This window comes from Protopterus annectens, chromosome 6.part0 (assembly GCF_019279795.1).
Source record: "Protopterus annectens isolate FY-2018-M chromosome 6.part0, PAN1.0, whole genome shotgun sequence".
Taxonomy (NCBI): Eukaryota; Metazoa; Chordata; order Ceratodontiformes; family Protopteridae; genus Protopterus; species Protopterus annectens.
The window spans coordinates 1,363,121,531-1,363,145,241 of NC_056737.1; the positions used below are offsets into that span (position 1 = coordinate 1,363,121,531).

Here is a 23,711-nt window from a genome sequence, read left to right on the forward strand (position 1 = left end):
GGTGAAGCCTAAGTGGCTGCTGAACAAATGTCATCCAACGACACCCTAGATCGAAAAGCAGCAGAGGTAGAGATCAATCGAGTAGAATGGGCATGGACATCTTGAGGTGCAGACCGGCCAGAACTCTCATAAGCCAAAAGGATACATTGTGAGATCCATCTGGACAAAGTGACTTTTGATACAGGTTTTCCCAAAGTGGGTTTAGCAAAGGATACAAAAAGCTGGTCTGATTTCCTGTGATCAGCTGTCCTGTGCAAATAAAACCTCAGTTGCCTATGTACGTCTAGAGAGTGTAGCTTGTATTCACCTTTATTCTGGTAATTTTGAAAGAAGACTGGTGAATTAATAGATTGGTTGATATTAGACTCCAAAGCAATTTTGGGCAGAAAGGAGGGATTGGTCCTGAGTGAAACTCTATCTTTGTGAAATATTAAATATGGTGGCTTGGCACAAAGGGCTTGAAGTTCCGAAACCCTTCTGGCCGAAGTGATGGCAACAAGAAAAACTATCTTCCAAGATAAGTATTTTAGATCCACTGAAGTTGCAGGCTCAAAGGGAGGAGTTGTCAGAGACTGAAGAACAAGGGTTAAGTCCCAAGGAGGGACTGCATGCTTAACCAGAGGCCTTAAAAGGAAAGTGCCTTTTAGGAAGGTCTTACATAATTTAGATGAAGTCAAAGGGCCGAGATCACTCCCAATATGATAGTGAGAGACTGCAGCCAGCTGGACTTTGACCGTAGAAGAGCTAGCACCTTGGTTGAATAAGCCTGATAGAAAATCTAACACTGCTGGCAGCGGAGCTGTAAAGGGATCTAAGTTTTGACGCTCCGCCAAAATAGAAAAACGCTTCCATTTGCTATTATAAATCCTTCTTGTAGATGGCTTCTGAGCGGCTACTAGTATAGCCTTGACAGGGGACGAGATACTGGGAGTCCTAGCTATCAGTGGAACTGGATCAACCAAGCTGTCAGCTTGAGGTTGTCCAGGTTCGGAATTGACAGGCCTGATGTGTGAGAGATCAGATCCGGGATGGGATCTAGAATCCATAGGGGATTCACTAGATGAGACCATAGATATGGGAACCAAGGTTGACGAGGCCAGAATGGGGCAATGAGGATTATTCTGCTCCCCAACCATTGGGCTTTCTGTAAGAACTTTAGCATCAGGGCAAGAGGAGGGTAAGCATAAAGTAGACCGGGTGGCCAAACATGCACCAGAGCATCTCTGGGGGATTCCCCAGATGGGGAAATTAGAGAGAAGTAGTCACTGCACTTTGCATTCAAAGGCGAGGTGAAAAGATCGCAGCGAGGTTGACCCCACTTGGAGAAGATTAACTTCGCTACTCTGGGGTTCAGAGATCACTCGTACGGTGAGAGAATGGTTCGACTCAGCCTGTTTGCCAAGATGTTGGACCGGCCCAGAATGTGCATCGCTATGAGAAAGCGGTTGTTGGATATCGCCCATTCCCACACTCTCATGGCCTCCCGACAAAGTGGATAGGACCTGGTTCCCCCTTGTTTGTTGATGTACCAGACAACCGACATATTGTCTGTCTGAATCGCAATTGTCCCCAAGGGAAGAAGGCTCTGAGGTGCTTGCAACACCAAAAGCACCGCTCTGAATGGGTCCACGTGCCTTGGACAGTCCTGCCCATGCAGTGCCTCCCCCCACCTGAGGCGAGAAGCATCCGTGGTCACCGTGGCTAGAGGAGGGGACATAGAGAAGGGGCGCCCTTTCTGGAGGTCCGGGGACTGGAGCCACCATAAGAGGGCTTTCCTGCAGACCCTGCTGAGGGGAACAGGGAAGCTCAGGGGATGTCACAGGAGGGACCATTGGACTTGCAAGGTCCATTGAAGAACTCTCACATTCAAGCTTGCCAAGGGGAGAAGGTTGATAGTTGCCGCCATAGAGCCTAATGCCCTCAGGACCAATTCCGCAGAGGGAGCTGGGGATTGAAGAAGGGCCAATATGTGGAGTTTTAGAGTTCAAAGCCAGTCTGGAGTCAAGAAGGCTAGAAGTTGGTTTGTGTTCAATCTGGCTCCAATTAAATCTAGGATTTGGGTTGGAAGAAGGGAAAATTTTTTGATGTTGATCGTGATCCCCAGCCGGGGAGCTAGATGGAGAAAGTAGTTTCTGGCTGTGCATAGTAGATGCCTGGTGGGGACTGTCAGGAGCCAGTCGTCCAGGTACGGAAAGACCTGAATTCCCTGGAGTCTCAGGTGGGCCGCTACAACTGTCAAAACCTTGGTGAACACCCTGGGGGCTGTGGTGAGACCAAAGGGAAGGACTCTGAACTGGTAATGGCTGGCTCCCAGCCGGAAGCGGAGAAACCTCCTGGATCGTCTGTCCATCAAAATGTGGTAGTACGCATCCTTGAGGTCTATGGAGCACATCCAGTCATTCTCCTGCAGAAGTGGGAGAATGGATTGGAGAGTGACCATCAGGAACTTTTCTTTGGCTACTGACAGGTTTAGGAAGGACAGGTCAAGGATTGGTCTTAAGTCCCCCATCTTTTTTGGCACCAAGAAGAACCTGGAGTAAAAGCCTGATCCGGACTGCTCTGGGGGGACATGCTGGATTGCTCTTTTTTCTAGCAGCTGGAGGATTTCCTCGGCTGCCGCCTCCCTTTGATTGGGTGGGACATCGGGGAGGCTCTGGGGAGTGGGAGGGGGATTGAGAGAAGGGATCTTGTAGCCTCTGGATATGATCTGAAGCACCCAGCGATCTGTTGTAATGGACTCCCAAGCTGCTAGGTGCCTCGAGAAACGCCCCCCTGACTGCCTCCAGAGTGGAGCCATCAGGTAACCCTTCAGGGTTACTGCGTGGGCCAATCAGAGAAAGGTTCTCTGGACCTGAAGTTCTTCAGACCCCCTCTGCCTCTAGGGCGGCACCCACTCTGTCCTCCTCTGCCTCTGAAGGATGAGGGGTCCGGAGCAAAATGGAATTGTTAAGACTTCTGGAACCACATCTTCTTCTGTCCCTTTTGGTTCCTCGAGAAGGACCTCTGGGGAGCAGAGAAGCGGACTCCGACGGCAGACAACGTCTTCCTGTCTTTCTCGCTCTGGACCAATGTGTCGTGTACGGTCTTGCCAAAAAGGGCAGAACCATCAAAGGGGACATTTGTGAATGACACCTTGAAAGGTTCCACGAAATCACAGTGACGGAGCCACGCCTGTCGCCATAGGACGACACCCACTCCGCTGGCTCTAGCAGCTCCTTCCGTGGCACTGGATAGTAACTGCATAGAGGTATTAGAGATAGATTTGAGAGTGGCCATTCAGGTTGAGAACACTTTCTTATCCTCTGCCGACATGGACTCTCGGGGCGACTCAGCATATTCTTTAATGAGATCCCGATGGAGTCGTATCACGTGTGCCATATAATTCAGCGTCCTCACAAAGAAGGTGGCTGAAGCGAACACCTGCTTCCCCAGACAGTCCATCGTCTGAGACTCCTTGTCTGGAGGATGGACCAAGGAACTCTCCTGGGCCAGTTCCCTTTTGGTGGTGGCCGCCACCAACATGGTATCTACCGGGGCTCCCTTGCTCCAACATGACTTATCCGAAGGGGGGCTGAGGATTTTGTCAGGCCTCTTTGGAATGGGCTCCACAGTGTCTGGTTCCTTCCATGCCCTGGTAGTAATCAGGTCTACCAGGGGGTCGGCGGGAGGGGACACCCAAGAGGTAGATGGGCCTGTGTCAAATGCCACCAGAAACATATTCTCGTCAGAGGAATGTTTTGGGGCTGACCACCCCCCTCTGATCCGAAGCATCTCCATGATGTCTCCGAAGGAGACATCTTTGGGGGGTGACCTTGGGGAACCTTCCCCTTGCTCCAAGTCTGTGTCCTCTGTCAAGGACTCAGGTGAGTCCAAGTGCCTCCTTTTGCACTTGTGTTTGTGAGGACCCTCCTCGGGGGTGCTGTCGGAGGAGGCCTCACCAACTACATCCTGTAACGGCAAGGGAACAATCTGGGACGTTTGCGCAGGCTGTCCCTGGGACCGGGTGATGGAAGGTAGACCCGTCTGAGAGAGAGAGTGCAGGGTGGAGCTGTAGCCGAAGCCAGGAGCCTGGAGTTCCTCGACAATACCCTCTCCACAACATCGAATGCCGAAGGAGAGCTGCTCCCTATCAGATCTGAAAGCAGACCCTCCCTCTGATCCGATGTGTAGATCAGGGCTGGCGCCGAGGTGGTCGGATCCATAGGGCCAGCATGCTCCGACCGTGACGGAGCCGAAGTCATACTGACACCTCCAGATCCAAAGCTCAGCTCTCGGATCCAAGAGCTTGGATCCGAAGAAAAGAGACCAGATAGACTCGAGGGTGCGATCGGAGACGAAGTACCGGACACTATCGGTGCCAATGCTCCCCCGGCTCCAATGCTACCCAGCTCCGAAGGGTCCGAGCCCCAATAGTGGGTCAGAGAAGGAATGATCAGGGCGAAAAAGGGGGTCGAGCCCCCCCCCCCGGTGGGGGGGTGGCAGGAGCACTCCCATCTGCATCTGTTCCTGGAGGAACCTACGCATCATCCGGTCCAAGTCTGCATCGGAGATGCTACGGGTAGACCTCGATGAGGCCACCGAGGTGGGCCAGGAATGCCGCCTTGATGACCTCGAAGGCAACCGGGTCTCCTCCTCCTCCAGCTCCAGTGAGAAACGGGGAGATCGGAGCCGGGAAGGAGAAGATCCGGAGGCCATAGGCGGAGAAACTCGCTTTGATGGCGGGGCCGAGGACGAGGTCTCGGCCCACCTCTTGTGATGCTTCTGCTTCTCCTTCCTAGCTTCCCTCTCCTCTTGGCCAAGGGTGGGAGGGTGAGTCCTGGCCAGAGGGAGAGAAGGTGGCACTGCCGAAGCCTCGGCAGAAGCCACAGAGGGGCCGGAGGATGAAGCCGAGTCCAGGGGCAACAGTCCCGCCAGAATCAGCTTCGACCTCCTGTCCTTGATGGCCCTGGGGTTGAACGCTGCACAAATAGTGCAGCCTGAAGTGAGATGTTCAACCCCAAGGCAAATAACGCACCGAGTGTGGCCATCCGCTGGGGACAGCTTATGGCCACACTCGGTACATTTAGAAAAGAAAGATTTGGGCGCCTCAGACATATTGAACCCACACGCTAGGCCCCAAAAATGGACACACCTTAACACACACACACGGGGAGAGAATACACTAACACTGACTAACAAAACAGAGGTATGCTAACCTAACTAGGAGAGATAACACTCACACAACAATTTTTTTAAAGAAAAATGTAAAAAAGAGAGATTTTTCTCACAAAACTCCTACGCTACGCCTGGAAGCTCGTTCAAAGCTGCTATTGAGAACCGCAGCAAATGAGATCTGAGGTCAGGAAGGGATAGCAGGGGGTTATGGGTAAAGGGGATCTTAGCTGTTTGAAGCTGCCGGCTTGGATCCGATATGGATCCGATACCCATAGGTTGATGCACAAATGAAGTTAACTACTTCAGATTGTATATTCTCAGTTGTTTAGATTACTAAAACAGACTCAAATGTGGACTGGTAGATACTGTATAAAATAAGAAGCAAGGAGTGAGCATATAGCAATAAAACCTATAGTTTAATGTCTTGCTGAAAATGTCTTGGTGATTAGCAGTTTTAGGAGAGAAAAAAAAGTAATCCAGCAGACTCAGAAACATTGCATGAATTCTGCAAATGGGTTGTGCACAGCTGGAGTAGTAGATGGCTATGATAATACAACGAGGACTTTTAAAAATTAATCACCCAATGATCAGCTCTTGGAGAGGAAAACACTGATAGAGGACAGTGTACATCGCCATGTGCACCTTCTGCCCTGCCAGCCCCATTGTCCTAACAATTGCTCGTGGAGCACAGGGTGCTAATAACATCACTATGAGTACTGTGAAGTGCAGTTATAGTCCACCATGACACAGGAGTACATGTAATGCAGTTAGGTGGATACTGGACCAAGATCGCCTGTACTCACTGGGACACCTATAGTCCTTGTTACTTCCTAGTCATTGCAAGGACTGATTCATATAGGTTTTAATCCAGCATTGCAATGACTGTGAAGTTATGGTAATTAGCATAGTATGTTAATGAAAGAATTGGGAATAACAGCTGTTCCTATTGTTAGGTGCTCATCTGTGTCATGTGTGGGGCTGGTCTGGGTGTGGTTGTGGCAGCATCCTTACATGTAGTGCACACACAATGTGCCATTGCACCCATTTTTATTTTCTTACCCATTTGTAGTGTCAGTTTGGGCAATGATGACATCAACATTTCCTGATTTAGTATGCCAGGAAATATTGTTTTGTGTAGTATGTCCCCAGTTGTACCCTTAGAACTCCCTCTCCTCCATCCAAAATTATTGTTTTGTGTAGTATGTTCACAGCTGTACCCTTAGAACTCCCTCTCCCTCATCCTGAAGTATTGTTTTGTTCAGTATGTCCACAGCTGTAACATTATTTATTTTCCATTCTCCCATGTCCAGAATATGTGAATTGCAGACTATGCTGTAGATTCCTATTTGCATACCTACTTCATACATGGAATCTTCCAAGCACACACTGGTATAAGCCAATGCTCCATTACCCACAGGTCTACAAATGAATCAAGCAGGGCTCTAGTACTCAAATTGGACTATGCACCAGATCTCTGCAATTGTGGACACTGTTTATGAATACGAGTTATCATCTTTGAACTATGTCATTACAGTAGGTAATATTTCTTATTAAAATTATCATTCTTTCTTTTATAAAAACAATCTAAATTATGTGCCTGTGGGGAAGATAAACTAGTAACACTGACCACAGTGCCAGGGTAGCTTTGTAAAATGAGATCCTTAAAATGTACTCAATCATAAATTCCCAGGATTTGGCAGATTAACTCTGGTCAGTGTTCAAAATGCATTTGGAGACAAGCTTCTCTGTTTTATCAGTCATAAATTGGTTTGATAAAAAATGATTGTCTGGTGTTATATCTTGTTAAAATCTGAATGCAACACAAAGCTAGTTAATTTATATGGTGTTGCTACATGTGCTAGGTGCATGATGATAAAACAGATGTTGCGGCAGAAAAGGTGAGTAAATGAATTTCATGTTGCAGCTGTTATGAATAAGTGAACACATTCTTTTTCATCCCAAAGCAACACTGGTACCTAAATTAGTTTTTGCAATTGTTTGCTTTAAATTAAACGGATGGGTTTTAGTTTTACTAGCATTTTACTTTTACTTGCTTCAGAATTCTACTTTTACCTTTAAGTTTGTCATTTAGAAGCTACATTCTAATTTATAACACTTGGTTGTAGGTTGAAGAGCATGTAATCCAATTTATGCATTTGACTGAAACCTGCTTGACAGTACCTAAACATTATGATGCAGTAATTCAGACAATCTCAATTGTACAAGGCTAACAAAGGTTCAGAGTTTTGATTTTGATTCAGAAACAATCTAAAATAGTTGTGTGTTCCAGGTTGGATGATGGACACCTGCTAGATTACCTGGTGAGACATGATGAACTGATGGAAGAAAAGGTAGCTTTTTATGTTCGAGACACACTGGAGGCCCTGCAGTACCTGCACAACTGCAATGTGGCTCACCTGGACATAAAGGTATGACCATCCAAATACAAGCCAAGGTCACATTATTTAAAAATTAATCATTTTTGAACATTCGTTATTAACTCTCACATATGCTATAATGTACATAAACATAGAGAAGTTAACTAGAAATTATAAGTTCTCTTTTAGATTTAGTGCCATAAGAAGTGAATTCTGCAGTATTTACATAAGAATAAAACATACATAATGTGACTTTTTAGTAACACAAAATTATGAATTATGAGTGATGACTGATTTGCAGTACTAACTGTGATGTTTGTCCCTCTTAAGAGGTGCATCACACAGTCTGCAGCACTCCTGGGATGTCCGCGTCATTTTAGCGCAGATAAAATCAGCCAAATGTGAATGTGGTATGATGCTATGACAAGCATGTAGCACAATATGCTTAAACAGCCCATTTGGAAAGCAATGTTGCATATAAAATAATATTGTATAGATATATACACCAGCTGCATACAGGTATGACTGTTACAAAAACAATATGTCAATCAATGACACCTTTAGTGGAACCCTCACTATAGTGTGAATTAAACTGAATGACAATAAACTATTTTATTTTGAATAATTTTGTTGGAAACTGTCATTTGATTTTCATGATACTATGGTTTCAGTGTTTTTCTTTTATGAGTGTGCATTTTACAATGTTTTAGATTTGCAGAACAACATGTTGCAGTGCTGTTTTCACTGAGCTATTAACTGCACTTCACATGTTGCAGTGCTGTTTTCACTCCACTATTAACTGCAGTTCACATGTTGCAGTGCTATTTTCACTGTGCTATTAACTGCAGTTTGGTAGCTGAGGAGCAGGATGCAGTTTCTTCTTTGTAGATGGCCTCGCCCTTTCACTGCAGTTGTGTGACCATGGAGTTTGTATATTTAAATAAAGGATCTGCTTCCATGTATTTTTTTTATGTTTGCTATCCTATTCCAGCTTTTTCCACTGATCTCTAAAACTGTAAAAATTCACTCTAAGAACTCTTATTGTATTCAAATTTATACTTTCAACATTATTTGTGTATTTTTTACATGCTTTATATTGCTTGAATTGAACTTTATGTAGTCTATTTGGGAAGTGTTTGACCCCTGCCTCCACTGCAAAGGGGCACTGCCCAGACAGCCCATCCCAGTAAACAAATGCAAATAAACAAATAAATTAATACTTTAGATGAAACTGCACTATCCCATTGAAGCCTTCATGCTGGCTCACTAATGCCAATTTCAGTGAGTGTTGTTACTCCAAATCCATAATATTGAAAACTACTTTTAGTGACAAACAACTTTTTCTCCCAAGGAAATAAGCATCCCTTCACCCCACCAGTGGAGGGCGACTCTTACATCCCCAACTTATATATATTAAATCCATGATCACATAACAATTTGGAAAAAGACAACCTTAATGATCACTGAATTTGATTTTCAGCAATACTCATTTGCAGTAATGGCACTTGCACAAATAACAATCATACAGTTGACTGGCTTTCCCAGTGACATATGCAGTTTTGATCTTATTGTTTCTTTTCTTAGGGATTTACTTTATGGGGTTTGATGCCATAGTAGTAATCCAATTATCACTATAACTTGTACACTAGCCTTGCATAGCTCTGCCTGCCTTACAACCAAATTGTGTTAGTGCACAACAACAATTAGATTGTGAGCTGAACCCAGGGAAGCCTTTGCACATTATAACTTGCCTCATACTTATTACATAAAAGTATTTATATTAGTTAGCACCATTACCATTACTGTGAAGCAGTGGGGATGCAGACATTAAGGATTTATGGCATTTGAATATGCAACACCATACTCTACATTTCAGGATAATAAAGATCATTATATTCTTTTTCTCTCACCTGCTATGACCTCAGGCGAGAGAATAGCTCCAAAATGTCCACTACTTAACTATTCATTTCTACTTGGAGAGGTGATGGCATAGTACTAGGCTCTGGTCATCATCCTATTAAGGGCTGGCAAGACATAAGCCTTAGCAATCTCACCCTCTACCCTGATGCACTGTAGGAAATTATATGATGTGCCCTAATGCAGATATCTTGCTAATGCCTCCCATGGCTGTCATATGTCCACAGCAACTTCACTGTCTGTACTGTAGGGTTGCCAGGTAACAAAAAAAACAGCAATCTGTATCCTCTATGCAGAGAAGAACTGCCCTCTGGATTCTCAGGCATTCAAGCTCTGTAAGGTGGCCCTCCAATGCACACAGGTAACTACTAGTCAAATTTGAGTTGCTCGTGCAATATATGTGAATTCTCCTTACTATCAGAATAGTTGGATACTAAACCCAGAATTATCTGTGTCAACATTACAAATGCACATATCCTGCCTAATTTGTTTTACATCTCTATGGTATTTCAGATTGTTTATTTTGTCCATTAGTATGTCGTGTTTTACAGTATCACTAACTGCATTAATATATTTGTCTCAGTTGCCTGTCATTTTACTTGTGTTCTCTTCTGAAAATTACATTTGTTTCTAATAGCTTGAAGAATCATTTGATGTTATTAATTTTGGTATACATTTTAGGACTGCTTGTTGCACTTTGAAAGTTTACCTCCATTATAATATGAATCATTATCTCATGTTCCATATCCACTGATAACATTAAATTGCCAAGGATAGTGTAAGCCTCTTGGATACTGTACTTGCCAAAACACACAGGCTGGGAAAATATTTATACAAATTTGTAGATCTAAGTTATAATTTTGCTTCTCCTTCTTGTTAATAATATTATTGATTTATTTATATATGACTTACTTAATGTCATTTATCTATACTATGAATTACTACGTAAGTATTATTTAATACAATGTCTAAAGTGATTCCAAAGTGATTTTTTTTAAAGAGGGCAGCTTTGTGATAAAAATTCAGTCTAGAGAGAAAAGCCCCAAAGTACCACATATTAAATGCAATGTGGGATAATAACATTTACCAAAACTAACCTAAATGTGTTTTAAAGTATAAAAGTGGACATACTTAAATATAGAAATGGTCATTTTTAAAACTACTCTTTCTATTATACGATTGTGGTTTGTTGTGTGGCACTGCATGTGCCAATTTAATTTAACAAATGCTAAATTTAATTTTAATTTGCAGGTTGTCTTGTCACATAGTTGTTTACTTATACTGCCTTATTAATATAATTAAAGCTAATTAAGTCTAACAAGGCCCATTACTAGATGAAGACAGCCTCTCAGGCTAAAGACAACCACAAGGCCTTCTACATCTATGTCCAAAACCTCAAAGGCAGCACACATCAGTGGTGCCAGACTGGTGGTCAGTGGTGCCACCTTCACTGAGCAGAGGAAACATAGCAAATTTGCTGGTCTGACAAGATCAGCTCAAACTTCACCCCCCACTCCCCTCTGCCTTCCCCCATGAAATACCTACTAGCATAACCACCCCCAACTATCAGCAGGAAGACTAATGTCAAAAACACAGCCTCAATGAATGCCGACAATATCTCGGGATGTCTCAGAAATAGCTTGAAACATGACTTGTCAGGACCACTTGAGTTACTTTTCAACTATAGCCTCAAAACAGGCTTTGTACCATGAAAATGGAGGACTGCAACAGTTATCCCACTTCATAAGGGTTGACCATTAACCGGCCCCACAACTTACAGACCTATTAGTCTAACTAGTCTAATATGCAAAGCCATGGAATGAGTTATCATGGAAATGATCAATAAAGACATAGGCAACCTTCAGACACTGGAACCAATCCAGTTTGGCTTTGTCAGAGGAAGGTCATGCCTACTAAACCTGCTGGACTTCTTTGGGAAGGTCACCAAGGCAATAGGTTAGAGGAAAACAGTGCACACTGCCTACATGGACCTGGCTAAAGCATATAACACAATATTCTATTTGGGTATAGTTGACAAACTTACTGAACTGGGCATGAGCCCCTACTTAACTTGCTGAATTGCCAGCTGTCTCTCAGACAGGACCCCAGAAGTCAAGACTGCTGAGACCACTTCCACTAAAAGACCAGTCACAAGCTGGGTATCTCAGGGCTCCATGCTGACATCTACATTTCAGACATAAAGGCTAATGTCAGGGGCCTTTGGTTGACCAAGTTTGCAGATGACTGCAAATTGGAAGCTATCATAGATTCTCATCATGACACAACTATCTTACAAGAGGGTCTAACAAAGACAAATGACTGGTGGCAGAGTCATGGATTAAAACTTAATGCCAAGACATGTATTATAGAGTGTTTTGGGACAACTGCCACACAAGCTAAATACTCCACCAAAAAATCACCCCTAAGTGTTAACCCAGTAGTTAGGGATCTGGGAAGATATGTTGACAGTAATCTGGCCTTTGACCAAAATACAGCCAAGGTAGTAAGAAAATCATTCTATGTCATCTAATTTATAAGTAAGAGTATGCATCTAGATCCAAGAAATTCAAAGTGCCACGTTATTTGGCCCTTATTAGACCAATCATTGAGTATAATGGCCCCTTCAACATGTATCTGGACAGACAGATGCAACAGTTGGAATGCCCACAAAGGTTCCTTACCAGGAGAATCTAGGGTATAAAACACATTGTCCTTTACAGATCACCTTAAAGCCCTGTCTGTATACTTGGTCTCGTATAAGTTACTGAGTGGTGATCTATGCCTGGCATACAAGACATCCTTACATCCAGCTCTGATGGACCTTTTGCACATTTGCAAAATGAACAGCATCAGAAACACTAAATCCAAATATTTAAATTTTGCTTGTGACATAAATAAGACATTTTGATGAAACAGAAATATGTCTTAGAGGATCCCCTTGCTCAGGAACAGGCTCCCCATCCATGTGAAGCAGAGTCCATCCCTAATCCTACAAGTGTAACCTTGACCAAGGGATAGGAAATTGTAAATTTGTCCAAGGTCTGGTCCCCATATCTCTAGTAGAGAGGCAGGCAGTAGTACCCAAACTAACATACCATCTTCTCACATAACCTCTAAAAACTTCCTAACTAACATAACATATCTTAACAAATGCCTATGAGACACTGGGACACAGTTGAGTTGGATTGCATGGCTAGGCTAACAGAAAGGCCCTGGTGGTCATTAGCCCATTATATACCTATGAACCTATAGACCTATGAACCTATATATGAAAATGAAGCAATAGTATGCCTCAGTGTATACATTTTGGAATAATTTATCAAACTATAGCATATTTAACACCATGTTATTCTATTATATTTTATGGAATAATAGATTTTGTTTTTATTTTCAGAATGCAAATAATTGTCAAAGGCATCTCTTCTAAAACAAAATAAGTCATTGTTCCCTTATATTCTGCCTTAGTCTGAGCCACTACAAATAACATGTAACCTTTGGCATGTATCTAGCTAGGTATAGTTAAAAAACATGAAGTGTTACAGAAGCTGCTAGCAAAATGGATCTTCTGGTCTCAAAAATCTTAGCCACCAGAAAATACTGGAATCTTTGGCCCTGTACTCTGTGTCATATAGGCTCTGGACAGGAGACATGTGCCTCACTTATCAATCCCTTAGGGATCTTATTTTCCTTGACCTCCTTTTTACCATAAGCAAAATGCTGCAGCCTAGTACCAGAACAACAAATCTCAACCTACATCAAGAAATAAATAAATAAAATAATATGGATAGGTTCATCACCCAATGCTTTCCTGGCACTGGAATAGGCTCCCCCTTCATGTCAAGCAATGTGATTCCTTACATCTTTCAAACATAGCTTGGACAGTTGGATGGGTACCTTTAAATTTACCCTGGGACTTACAAATATTACTCTCTTTGTAAGGGGTGGTGGAGCCTGAAAGAGATTATTGTCAAGGCACATAGTCTCTGAAATAAATGACTTGCACATCCTATGAGGTTTTGGAGTAAAATTGTTTTTTCAGGATTTTTTTTTTGTACTGAAAGACATACTCTCCAGAAGTATACACTGCCTGGGGTGGAGGTGCGCTACATTTGGAGATGGAGGGCTACATTCTGGATATTGCTGTACCATTCCAAAATTCCTACCCAAACCCTTGCAATGAAGTATAATGTTCAGAGGGCAAAAGTCCACATTAATTTATCTGTTATGTTTAAAATATGCATGAGATGTAAATGATTTTGTTTGTATTTACTATCATATGGTTTTGAAGCGGTATCAATCTCTGCTGTTTTATGCTCATAAGTATGTACATTGTTAAGCTTTTAGGTGTTCTGCATGGTATTAAATTGTAATATTCAGCTGATATGTGGTGATATTTCCATTACACATTAGGAGATCTCCAAGACCATTTAAGGTTTGGGGTTGTGTTAGTCATGTTTTAGACAAACTATAAAATGTCAGTGGAGATTATAATCTAATAATTATAGTGTCAGTGGCACAACAGGTAGCATACTTGCCTTTGATGCAGAAGGCTGAGTTCTAGTCCCACTCCAAGTAGGTGGATTGCTGAAATTGCAGTGCAGCATAAGGGTTGTGCTGTACTCCTGAGTTTGTTGTCCTTCTGATGAGATGCCAAATCGAGGTCCCATCTGCTTGAGGTGGTGGCAGCTCAGGTAGATGTAGAAGATCTCACAGCACCTATAGAAAATAGGAGAAATTCCCTGATGCCCTAGTAAAATTTATACTAGTAGTATAAATACCACTGTGGGTCTCCCCTGAAAAGACACCACTATCCCACTGTGACTAACCCTATCAACAAAGGCTAAAAAAATAAAAATGTATGCTATAAAGTACTGGCAATGTAACAGCATTTCTTGAGTGTGAAATTACATTGCACAATATAAATTGGCAGAAGGCACTTGGGCAGATTTGCAGTATAATATGCATTATAGAATAGCATACTGCATTTATTTATTTACTTACTAACATTTTTAATGTGTTAACAAGATAAACCCACTGGTTGGAAGTGACCCCTTGCAGGGGTGACCAGGAGCACTGTCTGGTTAAGTGACTTGCTCTAAATCACATAGTAAAGCAAATCGAAACTGACAGAATCAAACCCTGGACTACAGGAAAGAGCTTATTAACAGTTTTTAGTCTCAATACTTTTTGATAGCTGCTAGTAGTATTTCAAACCACTGTGCTAACTGCCAGTAGTTGTTCAAGTGTATTGTCTACTATCTCACAACCATTGTATGCAGTGGTGTAAATAAACATCCAACTCAAGTACTTAATATCATGTAAATTGCAATTATTTGCACTGATGAAGGTGTTCAAAAAGTGCTGCACAGCTGTATAAGGTTTGCACATGATGGCATCATTGAGCAACTTGCAAAATAATCATTACTGTCTTCTATCTAGTATATAATGTATGGTCAAATTTATTTCTTGACTTATATTTTGCTTATTTTCTTTTATTGTATTCACAAATTGTGCTACCTTGTTATTGTCTTAATATTTGTAACCATTGTTCAATTTTTAAATTCTTTCTAATGTGTACTGTGGAGCTTTTCTCCCTGGGCCTCCACTGAAAATGGGCTCATACCCAGTTGGACTTTCCCAGTAAACACATGTCAAATAAAATAAATATATAAATTACTGGTGTATATCCAGAATGTTGCTCTTCAAAGCACACATCCCTCCGCAGCTCTGATAATCAGGAATGATAAAATGGAGCAAGTACAGCTAATGTCACGGTTCTCATGGTGCATAGCAGTACAGAGTGATGAGAACATACAGTGTGTACTCACGCATTAGTACTGCTAATCCTAACTAAAGTACCATGATAATACAAAGAGAGCTTATATACAATCCAAGTGACTGTTGTGCTATTATGAGGTAATTTTTGCCAGTAGGTGTAACAGTATATGAATATTGCCTAATATGTGGTTTGTTTGCTCAACACTGCAGTGAGTTAGGCCTTCTGCCCTTGCTCTGCTGTTTTCTAAAAACACTGCTGTAAGACTACAAAAGTTAACTGCTTATTTTCAACTATTTTCTGCACTTCTGATTAACTAAAACAATATTTGCTGCATATCTGTTTAAACTGTGCAACTGTATTTTATGCTTAATTAATTGAATCCTTACTTCTGTTCTGTGCTTGTTCTGTTTATTTTACTTGTTGCTGCTGTTGAACAACACTAGCACAGAGATGAATCTAGTACCGTTTGTGACCTTTGGAGCTTGTAGTACAGTTAATATTTTGTCTAGAGAGGCCTACCTAGTTACTGCTACAGGACTCTGTTTAAGGTTTTTTGATTGGATAATTTGAAGTTTGTCTGGTTCCTGTTTCTCTGCTGTAAATAGCCAGTGTTTGAATGAACCAGTTTGTGCTTGTTTGCTCAAAGATGCAGTGAGTTAGGCCTTCTGCCCTTGCTCTGCTGTTTTCCAAAAACACTGCTGTGAGACTACATAAAATAAGTGCTTATTTTCAACTATTTTCTGCACTTATGATTAACTAAAACAATATTTGCTGCATATCTGTTTAAACTGTGCAACTGTATTTTATGCTTAATTAATTGAATCCTTACCTCTGTTCTGATGTTTGTCTCCTTTTTGTTTCTCTACTTGTTCTGTTCATTTTACTTGTTGCTGCACTTGAAAAAACACTAGCACAGAGATGAATCTTGTACTATTTGTGACCTTTGGAGCTTGTAGTACAGTTAATCTTTTGTCTAGAGAGGCCTAACTGTTGCTCCTTGGGAGGGAATTTCAGTTTGGTCTTATCTAGCTAGAGTTGCTGCTACAGGACTCTGTTTAGGTTTTTTTGATTGGATAATTTGAATTTTGGCTGGTTCCTGTTTCTCTGCCTTAAATAGTCAGTGTTTAAACCAGTTTGTGCTTGTTTGCTCAAATCTGCGGTGAGTTAGGCCTTCTACCCTTACTCAGCTGTTTTCCAAAAACCTGCTGTGAGACTACAAAAGATAAGTGCTTATTTTCAACTGTTTTCTGCAGATATGATTAACTAAAACAATATTTGCTGCACATCTGTTTGAACTGTGCAACTATATTTTAGGCTTAGTGAATTGAATCCCTACCTCTTTTCTGATCTTGGTGGCTTTGAGTTGCCTGCCTCTACTATAAATTTGATATTTGACACTCCTCACAGTTTCATTGCATCAACTCATTCTACTGAGTACATTGAGATCACTTTCTACTAAAAAAAAAAATTGTGCCTCTTCCTACTTCATTTCGTGTGTGCTTAGGTGTTCAGCTGAATTTAGTTTGCCACATTTATTACTCTTTGCCAGTAGCCTGATTAAATTGATGACAGTATTCTACTGAATTGCTGCGTTATTTGAGCTGTTTTTTACTGTTGTGATTGTGAGCTAACATCACATTTGCACTGATCTAAAAGAATTTACTGATTAACTGCATTTCATTACTGTTTAACTGTATTACATTGCTATTTACTGCAATTCATTACTGATTAACTGCATTTTACTGCATTTCATTACCATTTAACCATATTTTTTCATACTGTGAGTTTTGTTTTTGTCTGTAAGTGTTTAATCTTTGCTTTTTTGTGAGTTGTACAGTGTTCTTAACCTTAAAAATTATTAGCATAGTCTGGATACAGGTTTGCTGCATACAGAGCTGTTTGTTTTTGCCTTCTGTGTTTCTGACAGCCATCTTATGTTTGCCTTCTGTGTTTCTGGTAGCCATCTTGTGTTGGTAGGACCCTATCTTCTGTGCTAGTGAGAGTAGCAAGGCTGCCTGGACCTTGTCTGGCACAAGCTGATTGGTAAAGAAAGCAGGGGCTAGCAAGATTGCCTAGATTTCTGTGTTACTATAATCTTCTATTTTTTTTTTGTGGTATGTAAACCATGCATTTGAGCTGGTTTGGGCTTGTTTGCATGTCACATACCGCAGGTGCACTGTTTTCAACCCATTGCAAGGTATTTCAGCTACAAATCTTTCCTTAGTAGCACTTGTGTGATCACCTAGTAGTATTCCTCTTAGACCTTCCACCCTTTAGCTCTCTCTGGCCTCTCTCCCCCAGATTCTGACAAATATGGATGGTCACTTTCCTATGGTTCCTCCTGCCAGTGTGGTTGATATGGGCATTTTGAGACAGTGTAGCAACTGTCTCATGTACACAGATAACCCTCTACTACTACCAGTTAGGAACACAATTTGTGAGAGATGCAATTACATTAAGAACCTAGAGTATATGCTCTCTCCCTCACAAGCCAGTATATCTGGCACTGAGAAGGCTGTCAACATAAACACCACCAACATATTCAGAGGTCCTCAACAAAAACATACCTAAACAAATGAGACCTCAGAGGCAAAAACATACGTGAACTCCACTGCCCACCACATACCACACATAATCCACACACCTGTGTCTCACAGCCACTAAGGCCTAAATATAAACCTAACATATTAGTCATAGGAGACTCTGTTGTGAGATACACAGATGTACCCCTCATCAGGCTGGATAATGAGAAAGTCACATTTAGTTGATTGTCAGGTGCCAGAATCTGCCATATCACCCATGCACCCAAGTCTCTCAACAACAGGTACTGTTATGTCTCTGTCACAGTCCATGTTGGCGTGAATGATTGAGACATACGTCCCTGGTCTATATGAAAGAGACATGATCAAGCTCACTGAAAATGTGTCCCGGACAGGTATGTTCCTAACCTTAAGCAGCATTCTACCATCACCCAGAATGATGCCTCAATACAAACAGAAAATGATAGACTTTAACAATTGACTTAGTTTCTGGTGTCATTCCAAGGGGATCCAGTACCTGACAGCCTGGGAAGACATGATCTACAGACCATGATTCTTTGCCAGAGATGGCCTGCATCTGTCTCCCTTGGGCTTTAGGCTTCTGGCAAAGACTCTTGCCTCCCCCATAGTGCCTTTTTTTAGGCAAAGCCATGAGGTCAAAACTACCAACATGAAAATTTCATCAAAACGCAAATTAAAGGTCATGCTGCAAAACACTAGGGATCTAATCATGAAACTGCACTCATTGCAAGCATTCTTAACTCTGGAAGATGCTGACATTTGTGCAGTCACAGAAACCTGGTTCAAAGCTGTGGAGAGCACCCCAGCCATACCAGGTTACTCATCCTATCATGCATTCAGACCCCAAACCGTGGGCAGCAAAGCAAAAGGAGGTGGAGTTACAATACATATTAAAGACATACACACCTCCAGGCTGGTCAAACGGTATGATGCACAGGAGACACTCCAGGTGCAGTTAACCATTGACAAGACCCCTATTCAAATCATAGCTAGCTACAGGCCCCCAACTTTGATGCAATATGCCCACTCCACCTATCTGGACATCTTCAAATCTATCAAGATTCAACCCTTTACCCTGATCCTGGGTGACTTTAACCATTGAACCATTGATTGTAAGAACTACTCATGCCAAAACACAAACGCCCAAAGATTCCTTGATTTTGTCAATGCAAATGCCTTGGACCAGTTGGTCGACACCCCCACAAGAGGTGATAATATCTTGGACTTAGTATTAACCAACATTAAGTAACCACGGTGGCATCCCTACAGTGTCATCCTCCTAGTTAAGATTCGAACACAAGGTGGTCACTTTCGAAGTCACCATCACCCCCCCCCCCCAGCTAGGGATAAAAAAAAAAAACTTTTCCAAAGCTGACTACAACCTCCTGAGGGAAAGTATAAACAGTTTCACAGCCCCCTCCCCCTTCATAGGAACTGGCATATATGTCCAAACCTACACCAAAGTACTATATGAACATTTATATAGCTGCATGGAATCAGGAATACCTGACAAGACAGAACCATCGTCCTCAAGTAAGAGTAAGTCTGTCTGGCGGACATCTGCAATAAATAAACTCTATAATAAAAGGAAAAAATTGCTGTCCATGACCAAGAAGGAGCAGTTGCCTAATTGGAAGCAATCTCTCCTTAGCCTGAACAAGCAAATAAGAGCACTAATGAAATCCTCCAAAGCAAACTTCGAGTCCCAACTGGCCACATCTGCTAAAGACAATCATAAGGCTTTCTTCACATATGTCCACAATCTCAAAGAAAGCACTTAGATCTGCTCAGAACTGGTGGTCAAGGACACCACATACACAAACACCGTAGATATAGCCAACCTGCTGGCAGACAGGTTCAATGCAAACTTCACCCCTCTGTCTTCCCATCAGTAAATCAGGACAAAAATCCCAATCCCTCCAAGCTACATGCTCTAGGGACCTAAACCTTGTCACCACAATAAAGAGAACATGCTGGAGGGATAGATTCCTGGCCCAGAGACTTCCCATACTCTGGAACAGGCAACCCATCTATGTCAACAAAGTTCTTCATTAGCACTCTTCAAGAAAAATCTTGATGAGTGGATGGGAAATAGGAAATACACCCCGGGGATCACTTCTGTGTCTCTGCTCGACAGTGGCACAGGAAAATAACTTTCTTGGGTGGTGTAAGCCAGGGAACCTTGTTGGCAAAGCTTACATAGGCCCTTGGGCCGATAGCTTAGTACCTACCTATGTGAATCCCCAGCACCTGTCCCCCTCCCCTTATCTCTAGGGAGCAAGTCATCACTGCCCTCTGTAAGGCAAAAAATACAGTCTCCATGAGACCCGATAACATCCCAGGCTGCATCCTACATGAACTCAGGCAAGAACTTGCAGCACCACTAGGCAGCTTATTCAAACAAAGCCTGAGTACCAGCTTCATCCCAGCCAAGTGTAGGACAGCCACTGTCATCCCTTTGCACAAAGGTAGAGTGTCCCCCAGTCCAGGAAATTATAGACCCATCAGCCTAACTAGCCTGATCTGCAAGGCCATGGAATGGATTATCAGGGGCCTCATTAACAAGGACATTGGCAACCTCCAAACACTCTATCCCACACAGTTTGGATTTGTCAAGGGGAGGTCACGCCTGTTAAATTTGGTTGACTTCTTTGAGACAGTCACCAAAGACATGGGTGAAGGGAAGACGGTGCACACCACCTACCTTGACCTGACCAAATCCTTCGATACTGTTCCCCACTTGGGTATAATAGATAAACTCTATCAACTATGCATCAAGCCATATGTTACCATATGGGTAGCAAACTGGCTCACTGATAGAACCCACCTAGTCAAAATAGGGGAAGCCACCTCAAGCAGTAGACCCATAATGAGTGGTGTACCCCAGGGATCTGTCTTGGGGCCTCTGTTGTTTGGGATATATTTTTCTGAGAAGCAGGCCAAAACCAGTGGGCTATGGCTGACCAGATTTGTAGATGACTGCAAGTTGGGTGCTGTTATCAATTCCCCTAGTGATGTGGGCGTCCTCCAAGAGGGTCTCACCCAAACAAATGACTGGTGCCGGAAACATGGCCTCAAACTGAATGCCAAAACTGCATAATCATCCCCTTTAAGGACAGTGATGTCCCCACAAATTATCACATTAATAACAAGATCCTAAGCATGCAATCAGGACTTGGGCACCCAGGTTGATAGCAAACTGACTTTTGACCACCATGTTGCTTCCGTTGTACAAAAAGCTTTCTACATGGCCCACCTCTTTAGTAAGGTTATATCATCCAGGGACAAGGAGGTCATAACATCCCTGTATTCATCCCTTATAAGACACATTATTGAGTACAATACCCTTTTCGGCATGTACCTCACAAAGCACATGCAGCAGCTGGAGAGACCACAGAGGTTCTTCACCAGGAGAATCCAGAGCCTCAAACATCTGTCCTACACAGACAGGCTAAAGGCCCTGCCCCTCTACCTAGTCTCATACAGACTCCTCAGAGGTGACCTCTGTCTGGCTTACAAAGCAATCTCAGACCCCGGTTTGATCGGACTGCTGCATATCCACAAATCAAGCTGCACTTGAGTAACCCACATGCACAACCTCAGACTGGTCTGTGACATCAATAGGACTTGTTGGAGGGACAGATTTGTGTCCCCGAAACTTCCCCTTCTGTGGAATAGACTCCCTCTCCACATCCAGCAGAGTACCTCATTAACCCTTTTTAAGCACAACCTGGATAACTGGATGGGGAACAGAAAATACACCCCTGGGATTCCACCTGTGTTCCTGCTGGAAAGGGGCATCAGGTGTTGACTATCAGAACATGGGCTAAATGTTTGGCTAGGCTTGTAAGAGCCTCAGGGCCAATAGCCTAGTAACTTCCTATGATCCTATGAAATCACATGGCCACTCCTATCATTGCTATAGTATGGAGGAAAGAGGTGCATTATGAAAATATAAAATAGAAGAGTAAGGGAAAAACTCGGGAACAAATTAAACATTGGCGGGGGTGGGAAAGAAGCATACAATTTTTGAGGGGGAGAGAACTGGACCACTTTCATTTAAATGAACAGAGATGTGGTATATAAGGAAAGACTGGGTGTGGAAAGAGAGCATAAGATAGAGGATGGACACAAACAAACAAATACAAAGTTGCACTGATAAATATAGGTAGTTTTGCATAGGGTAACAAAAATTGGACAAAGAGATAAGGTGGATAAATGATGATGGGGGAGGGTTGGACCATACACAAAATATGGGGCAGGACAAGCTAGGAAGAGAGAGTCACAACAGCTATGGGACAGGGTGGAGTGCTTGACTTAGGGAGTTGTCAGGACACCGAGGTGTAGCCTGGAGTTTACAAACTCTATTCAGTGGTGTCCAGTGGCACCCACAACCTGAATCTATTATGTGTCATCTCAAGGTTCTGTTAGTCAGTCAAGCTGTACTAGACAGCGGTATAATTGTTCCAGTGTGGGAACTTCTCACCATGCATCGATATCCTCCGTTGGTGTTTGGTGACAGTGCATTAGTGTAAAATAATTTAAAAAAAATCAGTACTGTGGCAAGCTCCACAGACAAAAGGGCAAACTTCCACATCGTTTCAATTACATTTAGAAACAAAATTGATTGCACTTTATGACACACAGTACACTGTTCACAGCAAAAGCATTTCTAGGCTTAACATCATGGTTTATTGCACTTCCAGTCCCAAGTTTAATTACATATCACACATTTTTGCTGACTTGTCACACAATGAATCACATACTTTGGTGAAAAATTGGAAATGCATGATTAGTGCAATAAAATTAAAATACTTTTTGACCATGACTGTGTTACACATATTCTTGTGCACAGATGTCTGTGTTTATATAGTGTGTGTGTATATATATATATATATATATATATATATATATATATATATATATATTTATATACATAGATGGATGCATGTCCACATATTGAAAACAAAATATTGAATGGTAAGTGATCGATCACCAGTCAATTAAAACAAATAAAAAAGAAAAGGCAAAACATGTTCCCACATCCCCTGCTAATTATGTATGCTTTATGTATGCCATTTCCCAGATTACACTTCAGTGGGGAAAGGGCAAATTTCCTGATCCCCACTGTATCACAGTCTGGCACAGGAAAATAAATGATACATGTGATAAGCTGATTTCCAATGAGCTGTTCTGTCATTTTTTTTTCTGGTTGACAATGTGAATGTTCAACCACTTGCCAGCAAAAGTTTATATTTGTGTGTCTGTATATGGTAAAGAATTATGGAATGACATGTAGGACAATTTGAAAAGACAGGAAAGTTTACTTATACAGTTAAGCACATTAACAAGCCAACATATATCAGACTCACGGTGGGGTTCCCAGTCGGAGTGGGTGTGCATCAGAGTTCAGCTCTGAGCTCACTGCTGTTCACGCTGGTGATGGACTACATTAGAAAAGAGGTCAGAGGGGAAAGATGAACAAAACTACTCATTTCAGATGGCACAGCATCACAAGCAGACTCTGAACAGGAACTTCAGCAAATGATAGAGAAATGTAATGTAAAACTTAAGGCACATGGGATGAAACTGAATACAGACAATACAGCTGTCATGGCAGCAAATGGAGGAAATCAGAAGAAGATGAAAATTGATATGGAAGGGAAAATAGTGAAACAGGTTAACAGCTTCAAGTATCTAGGAGGGGTGGGTGAGAGGAAGGACAGTCTGAATGAGGAAGTCAAAACTAGAATCAGAGGGGCTACAACCAACTGACAAAGAGTGTCAGGGGTACTTTGTGGCAGATGAAAGCCAAAGAAGCTGAAAAGGCATACAAATCAGTGGTGCAACCAGTACTTTTGTATGCAACAGAACCCTGAGCAGTGAAGGCAGAGTAGTTGAGGAAGCTAGAGGTGATGGATA

General features: G+C 42.3%; 1 protein-coding gene across 1 annotated transcript in view; it reads left to right on the top strand.

Annotated features, from left to right (window-relative positions):
• Window positions 1–23,711, top strand: part of KALRN (kalirin RhoGEF kinase) — a 4,346,166-nt gene that overhangs the window by 4,265,889 nt on the left and 56,566 nt on the right. The window contains exon 59 of the mRNA XM_044074926.1: window positions 7,445–7,583. Coding sequence (XP_043930861.1) covers window positions 7,445–7,583 — 139 coding nt within the window. The remainder of the gene's footprint in view (window positions 1–7,444; window positions 7,584–23,711) is intronic.